We start from the raw sequence: 21,413 nt of genomic DNA on the forward strand, positions 1-21,413 counted from the left end.
ATATATATCCACCTCCTTAATGTGAAACTTGTGCTTTTTGTTTTGTTTTGTTTTGTTTTTCGCTTTTTGCTGCACAAATACTCAGTTCCAGGGCAAACAAGAGATAAATGAGCGTGTGCAGATTTTATTTCCAACTGAAATAAGACCATTTCTGACTTTACTCTTGATGTTTGTTGAATAAGAAAAAGATTGTTCAGCTGTGTGAGAAGCTGAGAACTGTAGAATAATGTTATTGTTTTCCTATGAATATCAGGATATTCTTTTCTTCACAGAAATCCAGAACTTGTCTGGGCCAGATCAGTAAAACTCATCTTGAACATATGATGACACCACAGCTCTTCTTATTCTTTTCACAAATCAAATTCTTACAATCAGAAGATTCAGAGAAGGGGTCCCTTGCTCATACACTTGTGTTGAAAGGAAAGGAAAATCTGTTCAGTTTTGTTATGCACCCTCTCCAGGTGGTTTCCAGTTGGACTCGAGACTTTCCAATATCCTTCTTCACTCTCAAGCCCAAGCAACAGTGGAAACATTTCAAGATTTCCCTTTGTAATACGATGTTTTTCAAAAACTCATTTTCCTTCTAAGTCCAAGAATCTTGTCCTTTGAAGTCAAAAACATTTTCTCCACACCTTATAGAGACTGAAAAATAAGTATTATGTAGGCTAATTTCTGTACCCATTCTTCATCTTTAAAGTACTTAACAAAATCTGGGCTATTATTTTCTTAAAAGGATCCTTTTCCAGTTGAGAATTCTCCTTCTGCTAAACCACTGGATTTCTTTGTGTAGCAAGAGATGTTCTTTAAACATTCGTGAGTGAACTGACCTTTGTTTGATGAAGTTAACTATTTTATCTTCCACAACTTTTAAAATTTCATCTCCCAAGAGATTTTGACACTGTGTGGATGTTTTCTGTGTCATTTTGGGACCTCTGAGAAACACATGTCAAGACAAAATTTGATGTGCAAGAGATTTTTGGAGGAAAAGCCTGTGGAGGATAAAGGAGGAAGGAGCGTGAGTAGGCAGGAACAGCCTCAGACTGCAGTGCAGTTCTGACAGTTTCGGCTAGGCTGATGGGGAGACTCCGAGGAGCCCCCCAGGCAGAGTTACCTATTAGAGCAATCCTGGCTCTCCTACTCCTACCATATTCTGTTGTTTGCTTGGAGAAGCCAGTGGAAGCATGACCAGGTGTGAGTGTTGCGTTGGATTTCAAGGTGAGGTAGCTGGAGGTCATCAAGCAGCTGTCCTCCCCGTAGCAAGCTCTGTTGAAGAGATGCCTGAGCAGGACACCACTGTGGTCACCACACTCTCCTTATCCCATTTGGGCTTTGACACAATCCCCACATGCGGACACCTTTCTTACCTTATGTGACATCACTACCCCTATGGTAGAGTCACATAAACAGGGCAAGTTTGCAGTGGTACAGAGGGGTTGTTATTTTAAATACGATAGGGAAAACTTCATTGTTAGGGGGATATTTGAGTAGAGTCCTCAAGGAAGTAATGGAAAGAACCGTGCAGATACATGAGGGAAGGACATTCAGGCTCTGAGGTAACAATATAGTTTGCTATTCAAGGAGAAAACAAGGAGGAAGGAAAGGGTAGAGCAAAATCAGTAAGAGACTAGTAGAATATGAACTCAGAGTGGTGGAATGTGTGTAGATTACATAAGGCCTAACATTGGCTTTTATTCTGAGTGAAATTGGGAAGCTCTTGGTGGGTTTTGAGCAGTAGAGTGCCAAGGTATAAATTCCTTTATCATATATTCCAGGTACTCACTATTAATTAGCTTGATCATAATAATTAATAAATTATTAATTTGGGGCATAGGGTATTCATAATATGAAGTAAGATTGTTAGTAAGTGGTATGACTAGAAGAGGATTCCTGTGGATTAGGGAAGCTGTTTCAGGATTTGGTGAAAATCCTAAACTGATTGCAGAAGCAATTTCAGGCTTTCAGTTATCCTTCCTGATGATCAGTACAAAGTACAGCTTGGCTTGTTTTGTTGCCATCTGTATCCTAAACCTTCTCAATGGACTTTGTAGCCAAGCCTAAAGAATCACACCTGCCATGTACCTTCTGAAAATGTTAATATTGTGCCGTCATTTGGAGGGTCTGGTAATTTGCTTAAATTACCCTTGTTTTACTAGTGTAACCACTGTTCCTCAGTGTCTTCTATGATTTTAAGGTTAGTCTTTACCTTAGAGTCTTCCTTTGAGGCTCACAACTCTAGGTCCATGTGAGACAGGCTTTCAGAGGGCCATTTGTTTAACATGTATACTATGCCCACTTTAATTCCTTTAAGTATCTTAAAGTAAGCGGTTGAAATGGTTTTGAATTATCAAAGGTCTTTTGAAAAGCAAGGTTTATGAATAACTAGTTAAAAATTCATGAGAAACTAGTTTAAAAAATACACTGAAATCAAGTCTAAGATGCCACTAGATCAACAAAGGATAAAAAAGTTGCCCTGTATTTTGTAGAACCTGGGGAAAGTCCCAGAGTAGCTCAGTTTGAATTTTTTTTGAAGAACACACTTATTATAATACTTCTCTTTCATCCTAGGATGGAGCTGACTGTTAGCTTCCCTTCCTTTAGGAATTTAGGTTAGGACCTGTCTTAGTTATCTAGTGCTGCTAAACAGAAATACCACAAGTGGATGGCTTCAACAAACAGAAGTGAGTAGGCTAGAAGTCCGAATTCAGGGAGTCAGCTCCAGGGGAAGGCTTTCTCTGTCGGCTCTGGAGGAAGGTCCTTGTCGTCAGTCTTCCCCTGGTCTAGGAGCTTCTCAGTGCAGGACCCTGGGTACAAAGGATACCCTCTGCTCCTGGCGCTACTTTCTTGGTGATATGAGGTCTCCAAAAATGTGTGTCAACTTGCATGGGCCATGATTCCCAGTATTGTGTAATTGTCCACCATTTTGTCCTCTGATGTGATTTTCCTATGTGTTGTAAATCCTATCTTTATGATGTTAATGAGGTGGGATTAATGGCAGTTATGTTAATGAGGCAGGACTCAATCTACAAGATTAGGTTGTGTATTAAATCAGTCTATAATTTATTGGATAAATGCTTATCATTTGAATTAGGCCATTGTCTTAATTAGTAAGTTACTATAAGAAAGAAATAATTTCCTTAAAAAAACTTTTTTATTTAATGTCAAATTTATAGATTTCAAACAGAATTTTCCTACACTTAGTTACCATATATTCATTCCCATTTTATATGCCCAAAATGGGTAAGAGAAAATCCAGACCAGTGTATATACTATTTGGGAAAATTTTTCTTTAAGTCTATCAATTAGATATTTTTAGCCTTCTCAAATATTCTGGAATTCCTCTAATATGAGATTGTACAAAATTGACTCGACGGCAGTGGGTTTGGTTTTTTGGTTTTGGTACTGGTGTCATTGTATGTTTTGTATTAGCTGTGATTTAAGTCTGATTCTTCCACTTTGTCTGACTTTTTGTTTACCAATTTGGACCAGGTCCACCCATGATAATCTGTATTATTTTTAAGGCTACTTATATGTGACACTGTGAATATGGGAGCCAACTAACTTTAGTGGCTTAAATGAATATACTTTCTTCCTTACTCTGCTCCCCACAGTATGACACTTAAGTAACACAGTGATAGTGAATAGAATTTTTAATATTTGTAATTGGTAACAGATGTGTTCTTTGACTTGTACTTATCAGAGTTCATCAACTATTTTAGAAATGCCAGTCATAAATTTTCTATTTGTCATAGACTGGCTGCTTATCAGCAGTTTTCTCCCTTCTTTACACACATTCTTTGTGGCTTGTTTCGTGACCTTTGTTATCTCATCTTTTCACTTTCTAAATTACTTCTAATAGTCCATTTAACCTGTTTTCAGTCTTGGTAAAATGTACCTGTTAGTATGGGCCCACAGTGGGCAGTTTGGAGCCTGTATTTTCCCAGTCATTGTCCCTGATTTCATGCTGTTCTATGCACAAACATCCAAGTGAAAAATGTCCTAGGTAGTATTAGGAGAGCCAGCTGACTTTACATAAGATTACTTAAAGAAGATACTGATTCTTTCTTTGAAGAGAACGTATGTATTGCAGATTTACCTTTATGTCCATTGAGATACTACATATATTTGTTGGTGATTTAGTTCAGTGATTTTTAGTGTGTTATTCTTAACCTACTTTCCTGTGATGTTTTCAATATTCTGTCTTAAACATATTCTAGCCAATGAGATTTTTGATGATGTTTATCTTCTGAAAGCAATGGATATATTTAATGTGCTTCTTCTGATGAACCCTACCTTCTACCCTTGTGCAAAACTGAAATAGTTACTTTTGTTTGGTAATTTCATTTGACCTCAAATAGAAATTTTATATTCTGTTTGCCTGAGTTGTAAGTTAGAGTCACTTGACTTTTAAAAGCTGCATTTAATCTATATTACATCTTTGTTTATTGATTACATTTCACCATCAGAATCATCCTGCCCATCAAGGGAAATTCCCTTCTTCTCTCCTAGGACTATTTCATACCTCTCTCTTCAAATCTCTAACTGTAAACAGCTCAGAACAAACTGTGGTATATTCACACAATGGAATACTCAGCAAACTGCTGAAAACCCAGCAACATGGATGAATCTCAAAAGCATTATGCTGAATGACAAAACCCTTACCCAAAAGAGTATATATTGTATGATTCCATTTAAATGAAGCTCTAGAATAGGCAGAATTATACTATGGTGGAAAAATAGCAAAACACTGGTTGTCTGGGGAGTGGGTGAGAGGAGAAACAAGACAGAAAAGGGACATTAGAGAACTTTCTGGTAATGTTCATTATCTGGACAGAAGTTTGGGCTGTAATTTGCTAAAACTCAGTGAGTGTACATTTAAGATTTGTGCTTTTCATTGTATGTAAATTTTACATAAAAACTGTGAACAAACTCTAGCCTAATGATATGCATGCTGATGTGTTTAGGGAGAAGTCTACTAATATTTGCAATTTACTTCGAAATGCGTCAAAATATAAGATGAATTGAGAGCTGGATAGAGGGATTCATGAATATATATGGGATAAAGTAAGTGTAATAAAATGCTACTGGTAAATTTTAGGTAGGATGTTAATGTCACTAAAATTCTTTCAGTTTTGCTCTAATTTTGAAAATTTTAATAATAAATTATTGGAAAAAATTTCAAGGTTTAATAATACTCAAAAGTATAGGGAAGTATTTATACATATTCTGACATGGCAGTATGTGAGTTTCAACTGGCTTAAAGTAAAATTTTTACAGTAATACATTTTTTCCTGTTGTATCAAGGGTGTTTAAGAAGTGACTAAGTAGATTGGCAAACAGATTCAACAATTTAAAATAGGAGAAATATGTCTTTATTTTATTAATTACTCCCGTAGTTTTAGATAACTATCTTTACATTTATGGTATTTTTAGCATTAAAAACAAATTCCGTTTCCATTACATAACAGAAAATTTAGACAATATAGAAGGGTATAAAGAGCTAAGCAAAGTTTCTCCCCAACTAGTTGCCCACAACCTGACACACACTGTTGGTTACATAGTAGGTGTTGAATGGTTGTAAGCGGATTGATGAATTAATAATTACTATTAATCTTTTGGTGAACAGTCTTCCAGATATGTCTCTTGTGTTGTCTCACATTTTTAAACAAATTGGATTGGATCATTTGACAGAGATTTTAAAAATAATCTTTGTAAAGTAACTAATGTTCAGGAATTTTTTTCTAAATGACAGTTTATTAGAAGCTTTAGATTATACAACAAAATATTACTATATTTATACCATCTTGAGCTCATTTCAAAGCTTACAGTGAGAACTGTGAACCTTTGGTGGATCATTCACCATCTGGTGGTGAGGGTTGGAAAATTGGGTGTGGCTATTTTTCAAAATAATGTAATTATCTTAGGGAGTTAAAGAAAATAGGTTTTGTGTTTTTTTATATCTTGCAAACCTTAAATATATTTTTAAAAGGAAATTTATATGAACTTGTGTAATGTGTTGGCATTAGTTTTTGTATCCTTGAACATGATAGATCAGCAAAGGATGAAATTTTAGGATGAATATTATGAAAAAATGCTATATCAAATAAAAATTTAGATCCTATGTTAAAAAAAACATAAAAGTAAACATGCTTGATGTATAACATTTGAAAAATAGTAAAAAAAATAAATAAATTTAAGGTGCCACTTACTAAATTGCAGTTTATATTTTACAATATTGTCTTCCATTCTTTTTATGCAATTCAAAAATCATTCTGTTTTCTGCATGTTGCCCTTAACATAATATAGCATAATATAACATCTCCTCGTGTTACTACAAACTTTTCATGAACGTTATGTTTAGGGATCATACTGTCTTGCAACATACCATCTCATTGATTCCTTTATCTTGAACATTTGGGTTTTGATTATTTCTCTGTTTTAAATTTTTTCTTTTTCTTTTTTTCCCTTTGCTTTTGTGGATAAAGCTACAGTGATCATCTTCTGCATGTTTTCTTTTTCTATTTTTAGGATTACTTCCTTAGGATAGATTGCCAGAAGTGGAGTTACTGGGTCAGAGGGTATGAACTTTTTTCCTTTTTTTTTTTTTGTTAATATTTTATTTATTTGCTGCCCAGTTGATTTATATTCATTGTGAAAAGTGAAAGTCATAATTATTATATTTGGTACGTATCTGAAAACTATCTGAAGACAAGATTCTGTGATCAGTGATGTCTGGGAAATTCCTAGGGTAAAGAAGCCTTTTTCACTTGGCTTAACTCAGCATTTCCTGAGCTTAACTGAGCACTGGATAGTTTTTTTGTGATACACTTACTGGCATTTGGTATATGTTTTACAAAGGATATAGTTCAGGAACTACTGATCTAAATTTTTTATATTGGTTAAATTATGTTTCATTGGTCAACACAACTAAATTGAGCTATAAAGCTTTATGCTAAAAAATAAAAGGAGATTAAAATAAAGCTGTTTACTATATGGCTTTTGTGTTTGTCTTAAAAGTCTCATAACTTTCACCATTTAAAGTTTATATTTTGATTAGAGATCATCTTAATGCCTTGATGGCATCAAGTACTTTTTATAATCTTTAATAGTATTTAAAATATAGACATACAACATGAGAGTGGAAGATAATATAGAATGTACAAACTTTTTTTCCCCCCCATTTTCCCTGCAGAATGTGAAAACCTTTGCATCTTCTGATAGTCTAGCCAAGGTCCAAGAAGTAGCAAGCTGGCTTTTGGAAATGAATCAGGAACTGCTCTCTGTGGGCAGCAAAAGACGACGAACTGGAAGCTCTCTGAGAGGTAACCCTTCCTCAAGCCAGGCAGATGAGGAACAGATGAATCGTGTGGTAGAAGAGGAACAGCAGCAGCAGCAACTAAGACAAGAAGAGGAGGAGCATAGTGCAAGGAATGGTGAGGTTGTGGGAGCAGAGCCTAGACCTGGAGACCAGAATGATTCCCAGCAAGGACAATTGGAAGAAAACAACAATCAGTTTATTTCAGTAGATGAAGACTCCTCAGGAAACCAAGAAGAACAAGAGGAAGATGAAGAACATGGTGGTGAACAAGATGAGGAGGATGAAGAGGAGGAGGAAATGGACCAGGAGAGTGATGAGTTTGATCAATCTGATGACAGTAGCAGAGAGGATGAACATACACATAGTAACAATGTCACAAACTCCAGTAGTAACATGGACCTGCCCATTCATCAACTCTCCTCATCATTTTATACAAAGACAACAAAAGTGAGTATATTTTTTGTGACTTGATCTGTTAACCTGAGAAATTTTACGTTATCTATTTTAATTGTAATAAAATTTTCCTCATAGTCTCTGTACTACTGCAAATTAATCTTCACACTGGCAATAATAAACTAATTTTTGTTTTACAGAAGGTACTAGAAAATAATTAGATGTAGAAACACTAATAATGGAACAATCTGATTAATGCTAAGAAAAAAAATGGAGGGAAGGTAGTTGATCCTATTACCATGAAAAATCATTGATGTCAACTTTTCTTCAAAACTCATCCCCCAGGACAGGGATTAGTAGGTTGTAATGAAGAATCTTATTTTTATTTACAAAATACAGCTGGTGGGATGGGCTGTGTATTCACAGATGTTACTCCAAGACATGAATTTAGTTACTGGAAGTTACCTTAAATTAGTTTTCCTATTACACTGATTAGAATTTTATCCTTTGTAAACAATCTTCTTTATGTAACTAAACAAGATGAAACTACAGCCTGATTATCAGTACTTAGTTGTTGGGGGAAAAAAATCTGAGTTGATGTTTTTAAATGTTAAAATACTAGACATATTTAAGACTATTGAACATTTTTCCTACATCGTATACAACAAAAATGCATGATGTTATCTTCATGTTTTCCTCTAGTTGTATTGAAATTAGTACAGTCAGGAATACCAGACTCCATTCATTGGAGCTTTCTGAACTCCATTTCACTGGACCACTCCATTTATTTCTCAGAAGGATTTGAGCGTTTACCACTAGGGTAACCAAACCATTTTGGTCGATAAATTCGACTGTGAGGGGTAGGAGATGAGTGAAGATGTACTTCCCTTGTCCTACAGTTTTCCTTTCCTTGGAGATAGCCCTGTTGTGACTGTCTGCTTACCTCATTTAGCTAGTGGCAGCCCATAGAGCTAGCCATAGACATGGTTTAAAAGGTGGACATTTAATACTCATGTCTGAACTAGAGGAACCCTGTCAACTTAGAGACTTATAAATATTTAGGGAAAAATAATTCCTTTGACTACAGTCCTATTAGGCTGTTCCAGAGATTAGGGACCCGAATATACCAGCTAGTCACACTGTTACTGCTTCCCAGTATTATGTTTGCTACTGGATGGGCCTTCTGAGATAGAAAGAGGAGGTGACTGGGCAGCTGCGGTAAATTTGGAATTGCCATCACTTGTTCTTTGTGGTAGCATGTGGGCTTTTTTTCTCCAAAACCTCCCCTGATATTATATCACTTAAAATTGTGGTCATGACTAAGGGAGGAGGGGGAAGCATTATTTCTCTTAACTACCTGATCCTTCTATTGTATTCCCTGTTCCCCCATCAAATTATAGCCAAAATGAAATGATGTCATGTCAGGGCTTTGCTTCAAAGTAATGCTGAAGGGGAGAAAAGGGGGTAAGGATGTAGATTGGCCAGGAGTTGCTAATTGTTGAAGGTGGGTGACAGGGACATAGAGGTACATGAGTATTATTCTGTCTACTTTCAAGTATGTTTAAAAGTTTCCATAATAAATATTTTTTAAGTTGTAAACAATGTGAAACACACACACACACACCCCTCATAACCAAAGTTGAAAAGCTGGCTGATTTGACTAACTCCTAAGTACTGACTCCTTTACTTGCATTTTATTTGCTCGATATTTTGATGCTATTAAAATTACAGAAAATTCAATAATATGTAAAATACTTTATTGGAGTTAAAATTTATGTTAACTGATATTTTAGGCAGTGTTGCTATATAATGGTCTCTTCAAGGAAGAGAGAAAGTAGAAATAATTTTACTCAGAATGAGCGAGGTGTATAGCACAGCCCCTGGGTCTTTATGTCTGCGTGCTTTTTGTTTCTGTATGTATCATTTGAAAATTATATGGGAATCATGAATATCCATGTAAAGTAGACCCATGAGTTAAATGATACGTTGGAAAGAAACACTTTAACTCAAATAATAGCTTACTTATTTTACAGACATGAAAATAAATAATGTCTCTAATAGTTCATCCTCTTAATCCTATTTGCTTATTTTTAAATTTCACACTGAATTATTGATTTAGCCCGTAAACAATATACAAACAGGTTTAATATTATCTCCGTTAGCCTATTTTGACTGGGAATGAAACGTCTTTGACCTGTGGATTAATTCTTGAATTGCTAAATAATTTTTGCTTCAGCTTATAAAACTTAAATTCTTTACAAAACATGTTTATCCATAATTTTTCTAGCCTATCTGCAGGTTCATATTTTATTGGGTTTTCTTTATACTAGGCATCTAAAAATTATTTATTTAGGTAGTGTGATCTAAGAAGGAGATGACATCAAGTAGAGGTGTTCATCCATCTCACCACCCGTCTAAGATGTTGAAGCAGTAGCCTTGAATCTCAGCCAGGTGGCTCTAATGCTAACTGCTATAGTCCTGATTTGTTGCTGAGACTCAGACCTTTTACAGTGCCATTCCCGCAGCTTCAGTTACCTGATCTCTTGATCTTTCTTCCCAAAGTTAGAATATCAAAAGAGGGAGTTTTATCTCCTACTTTTTCTGAGGGTTCTCTCAGAGGAATGGAGGATTGATACTTGAAGGTCTAATTGTATTATCTTGTTTAAGAAAGAAGCTCAATTAAAACTAAGTCTTGCCAAGTAATACAAAGGTATCACTGATTTCTGCAAGATTAATAAAAAATGTCGTCTAGACAAAACGTATCTTTTTCCGAAAAGAGATGTCATCATAATATTCTGTAGGAAAATTCTAGCACACAGGTTGAGAAGTACTTTATCTTTCATTACCCTTCAAGGTGAAATCATAAACAGAACTTTTAGAAATGTCTTATATAGTTAACTTCCCTAAAAATGAAGTATACTGCATTTAATAACAAGGAGAGTTGTGTGTATGCATTTATGTATATAAGTATGTGTGTGTGTACATGTACACTTTTGATAATATTGTTTATTTTGAGGTCATTTGCATTCATAAGTATGCCAAGAAGAATATAAAACTGTTTGATTGCCTGGGATTTTAGTCTGAAATTGATCTTTTTTGTCCATACCTGAAACTGTTCTTCAGGATCATTCTCGGAGTACTTTATTTTTCAGCAACATTAAAAAAAAAAAAAGTCACGTAGTTCTGTGTTGCTTAAAAAGAAAATGCTAATGCACCCAAGTATATGAATGTTTTTCGTATGATAAATGAGACAATCTCAATATTTCAAATACTTTATTTTAAAGAAACTTTAAATTCTCAATCATTATAAATATAAGACACTTCTGTAGACATTACACTAGGCCATAGTTTCCTTCAAGTCTTCTTAAACTGACCTTTGAAAAAGTTCAGAGCCATAAGAATCGTATAAGAAATCCAATGTTTAATGTTAATAGAGAATTAACCTGCTACAGTTTTACCCAGCATACCTTTCAAAGTTTGTTTTTTGATAGATTGATTTATTCATCATTCCAGAACATGCTGCATTTGCAAATGTGATAACTAATGAGGAAAAAAAATTGTCATTTCTTGCATTTATTTATTCTTTGAAAGCATATTAAAAACCCTCAAAACTCTTAGGACAATCACTTTTTTCTAGTCACCAAAGGTTTGTTCTTCCTGGAGTCTGTGGCAACAATTAATGTTAGAAATTCTAGACTGCCCTAAAGTTGTTAAAGGTCAAGGATAATGGTAGTCAAGAAATGCTGTTTATTATATCTGTACTATTTGCCAGGAGCCCTGGTAGCTCAGTGGTTGAGCACTTGGCTGCTGACTGAAAAGTTGGTGGTTCAAACCCACCCAGCGGCTCCATGGAGAAAAAGACCTGGTGATATGCTTCCATAAAGATTATAGCCAAGAAAACCCTATTGGGCAGTTCTCCTCCATCACATGGGGTCACTATGAATCAGAATTGACTTGTAGGCATCCAGGAACAACAACAACGTGGAGATAAGTAAACAGAGGTTACAGGGAGGCAAACGATTCACCCAGGATCACACTATAAGTGTCAGAGTTCAGATTTTAACTGACAGCTGCCTAATTTGAAAAAAATCCTCTCTTTCTATATGCTATGCTGCCCCCTATAGTAGAATTTGGTGAACATTACTAAGAATATTTTCAGGAGGACTACAAGTCTGTTTAAGGTTCTGGACCCTGGAGTGTGATGGCTTTCTAATACCATGTCACATTTGGAATCATCAGAGCTACTCAGGATCAAGTACAGAGAGCTCAGTCAACAGCTTTTCTTTGTGGTATTTAATAAAACATTATTGAAGACTGAGGGCTGAAGGCTAAAGTTGTAACAGGAAGAAATGACACAGCAAAAAAAGAGAAATTTGAGACTGGATAACAGATGGCACTCTCTCTAGAGTCCATCAAGTATACTTCTTAACCAGGGATTGTGTGCTGGCTGTTCCTCTAAATTCAACTAGTTTGCCTGCAAATTCACGAGTCAACTTGGTTCCCTTTCTCTTCAGTTATAACTCCCTCTGTCAACAACCTTGTCATGTATAAAGCAAAACAAAAATGGCCCATACTGAAGAATTCCTTTTGTATATTTTATACAGAGTAATAAGATTATAATTAGGCCAGGTCTGATTTTTTTTTCATGAAGAGAACATATTTGAACACTAATTTCTGTTCTTTCTCTGCCTCAGTACCTTTTATCTGTTACATAACTTTTGTTCCTTACCTCAGATTAGTCTGTTTTTTTTTCCCCTCCCAATTGTTAGATTTCTCCTGGTAAACTAAACAGTTTTATCCTTTTTGCCTTGAATAAGAAATCAGTTGTTTATTAGAAATATCTATTAAAAGAAACTGTGTGTAGTATATTAGAGTCTAGGGGCCTAAGACCTTTTCTTGTCTCTACTTTCTAAAAACAGAAAAACCAAGCACAAGGATCACTAGCCAGAGATCCAGATAACAGTTTTGTTTCTCATTCTTCATTCTCCAACCATCTCTAGACCCAGAGCTACTGGGAAACTTTGTAGGAGAATGTGGCTAACATGTGAAATCTAAAGTGCTCTTTATTTCACTTTGTTACAAGTAAGTTCTGGAGAATGATGGCCTCCTCAGGAAGGCCCTGGCCTAGTCTTCTTGCAAGACAAAATTCAAACTCTGTTAGGTGTAGATGTGTCCAGAGAGCAAAAGGACATGCTATATACACAGTGATCTTGAATAATACCCACTAATACACATGACCCAATGAATGTGTAGCCATCCTTCATACCTTTGGGAAAGAAGAAAAACTAGACATACTGACTCAGCCAAGTTTAACAATTTTAAACATGTGGGGAGGATAGTGTAAATGGAGGACAGAGGCACACTGGAGGAGATGGGTTCTTCCCCAGCAGAGCAGTGATAAAAACTTTCCAGGTCTGAGTTTGAATTCTGATTATGCCACTCATTATATGACAAGTATGTGATCTTATCTAACCCTTTTCCTTATTTGTAAAAGAAGACTACAGTGCTTGCTTCTGTTGTAAGGATTAGTGAAACAATGTCTGTAAAGCATGTTACCACAGTGCCTGCTACACTTAGGTACATTACAAATGTAGGCCTGCAACTTCAGTTTGTCTATTACCCACCATATCACAGAATATATTTTATTCCTATGTTCCCACTGTATTATAAAAAAACCAAACCCGTTGCCGTTGAGTTGATTCTGACTCATAGCGACTCTGTAGAACAGAGTAGAACTTCCCGTGGCTGGTGGATTTGAACTGCTGACCTTTTTGGTTAGCAGCCCAGTTCTTAACCACTGTGCCACCAGAGGAAACCCTGGTGGTGTAGTGGCTAAAAGCTGCAGCTGCTAACTAAAATGTTGACAGTTTGAATCCACCAGGCACTCCTTGGAAACTCTATGGGGCAGTTCTACTCTGTCCTAATAGGGTCACTATGAGTCGGAATCGACTCGATGGCAGTGGGTTTGGGTTTTTTTTTTTGGGTGCCACCAGAGCTCCTTGATTGTATTACAAAGAAAAAAACAAACAAACCAAACCTGTTGCCATCGGGTTGATTCCGACTCATAGTAACCCTATTAGGACAGAGTAGAACTGCCCCGAAGGGTTTCCAAGGAGCACCTGGTGGATTCGAACTGCCAGCCTTTAGATTAACAGACGTACCTCTTAACCAGTATACCACCAGGGTTTCCAATTGTGTTACGGTAGATATTAATCAATCGTCATAACAGCTTCTAGTGGAAAAAAGATGTAAATAGAGAAATAAATACTTTAACAAGTGTACACAGAAGAGTGAAAGGAGCCCTGGTGGTATAATGGGTAAAGGCACTTCACTGCTAACTGAAAGATCCGTGGTTCGAACCCACAGCTGCTCTTTGAGAGAAAAGACCTGGCAGTCTGCTCCTGTAAGGATTACAGCCTAGGAATCCCTATGAGGCAGTTCTATTGACTTGACGGCACACAACAACAGGAAGAGTGGGAGCATACTATAATAAGCTGGACCGATCTCCAATAAAAATAAAAAAAATATGACATTTCCCAGGGGATGCTGTTCATAGATCTTCCTAGTTGATCGGTAGGTGCCATTTCCTTTCATTAGAGTGTAAGTATGAGTCATTTTCTTTAAACTTTCTTCTAACTTTTAACTAAAGCTTCTGTATATTTAAATGTTTTGTTAATGTTACATTTGAATGCCAAAATGAATTTTAGCTTATGATAGATTTCTAATTAATTCCTGTTAGTGCAGTTTTTAAAACATTTATTAACATTATTTTAAAACCAAAATAGCTCTAAATGTTGGTCATGTTTAAATCTGTATCTGATTTATTATAAGTAATTAAAATATTTTAATTATGAGTTTTCATTGTAGGCTAAAGCATAGTTTTCCCACAGAATGGAGAATTTTTGAAGTTTTTGATAGCGTTCCATTGGTTTGAAGCTTTCCTCAATCTTACCATAGCTTCTTTCTACCTGATTTCATTTCCATGCCTCTCTGCTTGCTTTAAAAGCACCCCCCCCCACCCAAACCAAGCTAGCCAGGTCCTTCAGAACCCAGCCCAATCTCATCTTTATCTTTACACTTTTCTAGATTTCAATTCTTAGTTTCTCTGAATGCATTATTGGTTCTCTTGACTATGCAGTTCATTTGGTATTACCATGTGACCTTTCTCGTAGGTTTTGTCTTGACAAAACATTTAATTCTTTTATTTTTTTATTTAAACAGTAGAAATTTGATAATATTTGCTTTTAGTGCTGGTTCAGGTTGGGAGTTGAAGATTCACAAATTGTAATGTGAACATTTCTCATTTCATGTCTTAAAATGTACCCAAGCTAAATTATAAGTTAAGTGTGTTATTTAAGTTGAGTTTACGACTTAATATTCAATATACAGATACTTACATTGAGAAATACTATAATACAGTGAGCGGTACTGGATAGAGTAAGACTCCCCTGAGGAGAATCCCAGTTTAGGTACCGTGTTGCAAAGATACCGAAAACAATTGAAAACAACTTACATAGTCATTTAATAACATATTTTTAAAGACTGTTTAATAATAGGAAAATTCTTTCAAATATAATCCTTGCTGAAAATGTAGAAATCAAAACTGTGTACAGTGTGATCATAATTATGAAACATATATTAATCTTTATATATGCATGGAAAAAGATCAGAAGAAGGTATAGCAAATGTTATGAATTATATCTGAATGTGGTTGGATTAAAGATTATTTTAATTTTGTTTTACATACCCTTCAGAATTTCCCAAGTTTGCTGCAACAAGCATGTATTACTCTTATTAGAAAAATATTTCTGCTCCCATGATAAATTTATTTTGAAATTGTTTTTCTGCCCCCTTCTTTGCAAGTCCTTTGATTTCTTATTTATCTTGTCTAATATTTATTATGAATTAGGCAGCCCAATACCGAATAATAAGTCAGTAAAGGATTGGTGAATGAGTTTTTACATATTACTTGCCAGTCCTTGACCACATGGATACATATTTTGCATAGCTAGGGTCATTGTAAGGAGCTCTGGTAGTGCAGTGGTTAAGCTGCTCAGCTACGAACTGAAAGGTTGGCAGTTCAAACCCACCAGTTCCTCTGTGGGAGAAAGATGTGGCAGTCTGCTTTTCTAAAGATTACAGCCTAGGAAATCCTATGAGGCAGCTCTACTCTCTCCTATATGGTCACTATGAATCGGAATCGACTCGGTGGCAGTTGGTACGGTCATTGTTTGTATTACTTTGCATTCCTGCTTCTTTCAGTTACCATGATATTAACAGCCTTATTTTGCTTTTTTATTTTGGTAACTTCTTCAAACAATTAACTTGTTTTATCTCTCAAAAAGAGTTTTTCCTGCCCTTTGTACTTTACTGAGATCAAGACCCATTAACAAATTCTTCCTGCTTTCACTTCATACTTCATCTGTATTTTGTTGTTGTTGTTATTGTTATTCCCCCCTCCCTCCAGTCTGGTAGGAAGAAACACCCTTCTCCTTTACAAGGAAACCCTTCCGTTGAGTTATTGATCTTCGTGGCCTGTGAAAATATTTTTTGATCCCTAGCCGCTCTTGAAATTCTCTATCTTTGGTTTTGGCAAGTTTGATTATGTCTTGGTGACTTTCTTTTGGGATCTACCTTATGTGGGGTTCAATGAGCATCTTGGATAGATATCTTCTCATCTTTCATGGTATCAGGGGAGTTTTCTGTCAACAAATCTTCAACAATTCTCTCTGTATTTTCTGTTATGCACCCACCCCCCACCCCCCCCGTTCTGGTACTCCAATCACTCGTAGGTTATTTCTCTTTAGATAGAGTCCCACATAACTCAGAGTTTCTTCATTTTTTTTATTTCTTTTATCTGAGTATTCCTCAAATAAGTTGGTGTCAATTGCTTTATCTTCTGTGTCACTGATTCTGACTTCCGTTGCCTCAGTTCTGCTCCTATGACTTTCTATTGAGTTGTCTAATTCTGAAATTTTATTGTTAATCTTCTGGATTTCTGATTGCTGTCTCTCTGTGGATTCTTGCAGCCTATTAAATTTGTCATTATGCTCTTGAATAACTTTTTAAGTTCTGCTGCTACTTTGTCTGTGTGTTGTTTGGCTGTCTCTATGTTTTGACGAATTTCCTTTCTAATTTCTTGAAGAGTTCTGTATATTAATCTTTTGTATTCTGCCTCTGGTAATTCCAAGAATTTCTCTTCCTCCAGAGAATTTGTTAATTATTTTGGGAGCTTGCGGAAGCCATCATGGACCACCTCTTTATGTGATTTGATATTGACTGTTGTCTCCGAGCTATCAATAAGTTATTAAAATTTTATTTTATATTTGTTTAGTGTGTCCTAGCTTCTTGTTTTGTTTTGTTTTGATATGCCTAAATAGGCTGCTCATGTGTGCTAGGTTGATTATTGGCGTCTTTGAAGCTCTAACGTCCTGTCACCAGGTAGTCAGTTCTGTAACTAAGTATGTGCACCCAGGAGTCCGTTAAATTTTTCTGTATAGATTCAACTCAGGTGTCCAGGCAGTCGGTCACCCAGTGTGTGGTGCAGGCTCTCACCTACAGTCTTAGAGAGGCATGGGTGATTGGTGTAGGCACAGGTATCTGGTTGCAGTAGGGGGTCACACACTGAGCAAGGCAGGAGGGACAGCTGCCCCTGAGTGAAAGGAAAGTGTGTCCCTGTTCCCTAGAGCGAATAGGTAGGTGAGTTTTGCAGCTGGACTGTGAGCACCCTACTCTGTTGGCTGTAAAGACTTGGGGCACCGCTTATTCTTGGACCACTGTAGCAGATGGCTAGGTGGCGTGGGTGGAGCCACCAGTCCTCAAGCCCCTGATGCAGACTGATAAGGTGCCTGCTTAAAGGGCAGAACGGAGTGAAGCGCCACAAATCTGCCACTTCACAGCTGAAACAGTTGAAGTTAGACTTCAGGTGTTTACCCTGTTGTACTGCGGTAGTGAGGACTTTCTCTGTTGAGATGGGTCCACATAAGCCTGTACAGGGGTGGAAGGTGCTCAAAGTCTGCAAGACCCTTATGCCTGTGCCTAGGCAAAGGAGCTGTGCCAACCCTGAGTTCCTGGCTTAGGGGAGCCAGTAGCTTATTTTTCCCCTGTTTGTTAATTTGTTCCCTCTCCAAGGCCAGGAGAATGGGTCAGGGCGCCTTATGGGATCTACTTCCGGCCCACAGGACTCAGAGACCGCTGGAGTTGGCAGACGCGGTGCAGAGCAGGAGGAAAGAGGTAAATGGGAGAGAGGTATTTCCCAAATGAGTTTTTTTTTTTTTTTTAAATCCCCGCGAAAGGCCACACACATGTACTTATCTTCAGCCACTTGGCGGGGGTGGGTGGGGGGGTGGGTGCTGCTTTTCACTGGTTTGGAGTGTCCAAGCACAGTGTCTGCTGCCGGGTCTCTCTCGATGTGGAAACTGCCTCCCGAGCGAGCGCACGGAACTGTATGCCTACCTCCCTGTGCACCCCGAGCCTGTCCGGACTGAAGAGCTGTGGCTCCTGCCAAATCCGGTCTGGTGCTCCTCGCTTCTTCTGAACCGTCTCTCTCTTCTCCCGCCACTCAGTCCAATTCCTCAACTTTGCCTTGTTCAGGGCTCGTAGATATTCACATGTAATCAAATCACTTGTTTTTCCAGGTCTTTGTTGTAAGAGGGATATAGGAAGCCGCCTGACTACTCAGCCATCTTGGCCCCACCTCCCTGAAAATAGTTTTTGAGACCTTTTTGCTTTTGTCATTCTTTCTATAGGAGCCTTGGTGGCACAACAGTTAAGCACTTGGCTGCTAACCCAAAGGTTGGCGGTTCGAACCCACCCAGCAGCTCTACAGGAGAAAGACCTGGCAATCTGTAAAAATTACAGCCTAGAAAACCCTCTGGGGTGGTTCTACTCTGTCACATGGAGTCGCTATGAGTCAGAACAACAGCATCCTTTCTATCGTTTATTCTTTTTAATGTAATTGTTATATATATAATACATACAAGTAAATACAAAATACAAACCCTCTGTTTCCTTCAGCGTGTGTCTACAGTACCCTCTACTTCAGTAACAGGAGTTTATTTGGTATTTCCGAGCATAGAGGAATTCCAGCTACCTTGATACTTGATACCTTTGCTTAAGCTTTTTTCTCATCTTTTCAATGTTTTCCTCGCCGTACAGCCTCTTGCAAATTTCTGTCCATCTTTTCAGTTCTGTTTCAAATCTCACCTGCTTTAAGAATATCTCACAGAACTCTGAGCAAAATTCTGTACCTCGATTAGCACTTGGTTTCTAATTTATGTTGTAGCAGTTAGTTGCAGTCTGCCTTGTTTTGTTTTTGTATATTTAGATTGTGGACCTACCTGATTCTCCTATTCTAAGATTCTTCTGTTTCTTACAGGATCTAATACTTTGCATACAAAATGGTTAAAAAATTGAACTTTCAGAGAACAAAACCTTTATGTGTTTTTATAAACATGTTGTGGTTTAATCCTGTTTCACTTAATGTGAACTTCTACAGGTTTTTGAACCTAAGTAGAGGACTTTAAATGTGTCCCTATTAAATTTTCTGTTGTTATTTATCACTGTGGCTCCATCCCCATTCAGTTACCATTTTGATGTCTTGTTTACCATGTTCCTCCTTATTAAGGTCATTTTGTATCCTGCTCTTTCCAGTTTTGTAGTTCTCAATGTATGTGTCCACATCAAAATCATTAAATCAGTGACATCTTCAGTGAGGAAGTGAAAGTTAGACTGAGACCTCAAGGATAGGTAGGTATTAGGTAGTGTTAGGAGGCTATCAAGAAATGAAAATATGGAAGGCAATTCCAAATGAATTTTTGAATATTGGCAGAATTTTTACATGTAAGTATAGAGTCTCTCAAGGTGAGAATTTGAGTATGTCCAGATATCTGTTTGAATTTATATTGGACAAATTTCTTTGTACCCTTTTTCTTAATGGTTTACTGATGGCTAAATGGTAAATTGGACAGAGTTATTTGCAGAGTATCCATACCATAGGCAATTAATGTTTCCTTGACATTTGAAGGATTGATCTTGGTGCTGAGTACTGGATCTTCATAAAGTCCTACTATAGTGTCTAAAGTTTTAACTTGGAAGTGTTAGTTGCTTAACGTGACAGCAAGTTAAAGACAGAACTGGCAATATAGTTTAGTTCTTGCTCATATGTTCTTGTTAGTTGCCATTCAGTCAGCTCTGACTCATGGCGACCTTAATGTATAACACAATGAAATGTTGCCTGGTCCTGCACCGTCTTCATGATCATTGCTATGTTTGAGTCCATTTTTGTGGCTGTTGTGTAGTGTCTTCCAACCTACGGGGCTCATCTTCCAGCACTGTATCAGACAATATTCTGTTGTGATCTACAGTAAAACCTGTGAGATTTGGAACTAGAGGGGACTGCCTTGTTTTTCTGGGTCTCGCAAGTTTTCCGCCTCTGACATGGTGCAGTCTTTCCACTTTCCTGTTGCTCTCTGTTAGTGGAAAATACTTGCATTTTACTTCTCTGACAAGTTTCTGCCTTACCAAGGTTCCAGATTTCTCAGGTTTTATTGTATAGTTTTCATTGGCTAATTTTCAGAAGTAGATCACCAGGCCTTTCTCCCTAGTCTGTTTTAGTCTGGAAGCTCCTCTGAAACCTGTCTGCCATAGGTGATCCTGCTGATATTTGAAATACCAGTGGCATAACTTCCAGCATCATAGCAATACATAAGCCACCACAGTATGGCAAACTGACAGATGGTTGGTGGTTTGCTCATATACCGGTTTTTTGTTTTTTTTTTCCCCCAACGATAACAAACTTAGGTCCCTTTTTAAATTAGTGTGTAGTTTTTTCACCAACCTTAATTTAGACAGTAATATCAATTTGTAAACCTTGTCAGTGGTTACAGTCTTAATTTTAAGACTCTTATTATTAACAAGATGCTTGTGGGTTTACTTTTTTACTTTAACTCTTGTCCTAAAATCTCAATCCTATCTTTGACCTTTCTTCTGAGAGACTATTTTCATGTGTTTAATCACTTTGGTTGCTCTAATTAATCACTGCTGTCTATAAACTAATATGATAAACAGAAGAACCAAGTTAGATGGATTATAGAAGTAAATACAGAGAAAGGAAAATATGGTAGGGAATTTGGATTAGATGTTCTTTAAATACCTAATGTGTAGATATGACAATATTCTTTTTCTTTTGTTTCTTCTTTCAGATTTGCCTTGAATTCAGTACTCTTTAGGTCTCAATTGAGAAATGCTGTTTCCTTTCTGTTAAATATTAGGATTTTTCATGGGCAAAACTTAAAAATATTCCATAATTCCTTCAGTGGATACTCTTAATATGGATAGTAATTCAAAAGAGAGCACAAAGATGTAAAGGCACAGAAGATACACATTATTTAAGTTTTTGTAAAAATCACACATTAATATGCTCAGTATACTTAGTAAATTAGTGACATAATTATTTTTTCACTCTGAAGCATCATATATAAGCACTTAATTACTTAAGAATTTATCTGTTTCTTCATTGAACACTTTAAAAAAAAAAATCATTCCATTGAATCAATTACGAGTGATAGTGACCCTGTGGGACAGAGTAGAACTGCCCACCCCATAGGTTTTCCAAGGCAGTATTTACAGGAGCAGACTACCACATCTTTCTCCCAAGAAGTAGCTGGTGAGTTCAAACTGCCAATCTTGTGGTTAGCAGCCAAGA

General features: G+C 36.8%; 1 protein-coding gene across 13 annotated transcripts in view; it reads left to right on the forward strand.

The window, feature by feature from the left end:
* The window catches only part of FBXW7 (F-box and WD repeat domain containing 7), a 257,163-nt gene that overhangs the window by 150,245 nt on the left and 85,505 nt on the right, over positions 1–21,413 (forward strand). For 9 of the 13 annotated variants that reach the window (XM_023733538.1, XM_023733537.1, XM_023733542.1 and 6 more), the window contains 2 exons: positions 6,526–6,575; positions 7,190–7,762. The exons of 1 other annotated variant lie outside the window; for it this stretch is intronic. In XM_023733538.1, coding sequence (XP_023589306.1) covers positions 7,259–7,762 — 504 coding nt within the window. In that variant the 5' untranslated portion in view covers positions 6,526–6,575; positions 7,190–7,258. Of the gene's footprint in view, positions 1–2,969; positions 5,062–6,525; positions 6,576–7,189; positions 7,763–17,610; positions 17,942–21,413 lie in introns of those variants that run through there. 3 more of the 13 variants (XM_023733544.1, XM_023733545.1, XM_023733546.1) reach the window with 3 other exon arrangements.

The sequence above is a fragment of the Trichechus manatus genome, unplaced genomic scaffold (genome assembly GCF_000243295.1).
Source record: "Trichechus manatus latirostris isolate Lorelei unplaced genomic scaffold, TriManLat1.0 scaffold00059, whole genome shotgun sequence".
Classification (NCBI taxonomy): domain Eukaryota; kingdom Metazoa; phylum Chordata; class Mammalia; order Sirenia; family Trichechidae; genus Trichechus; species Trichechus manatus.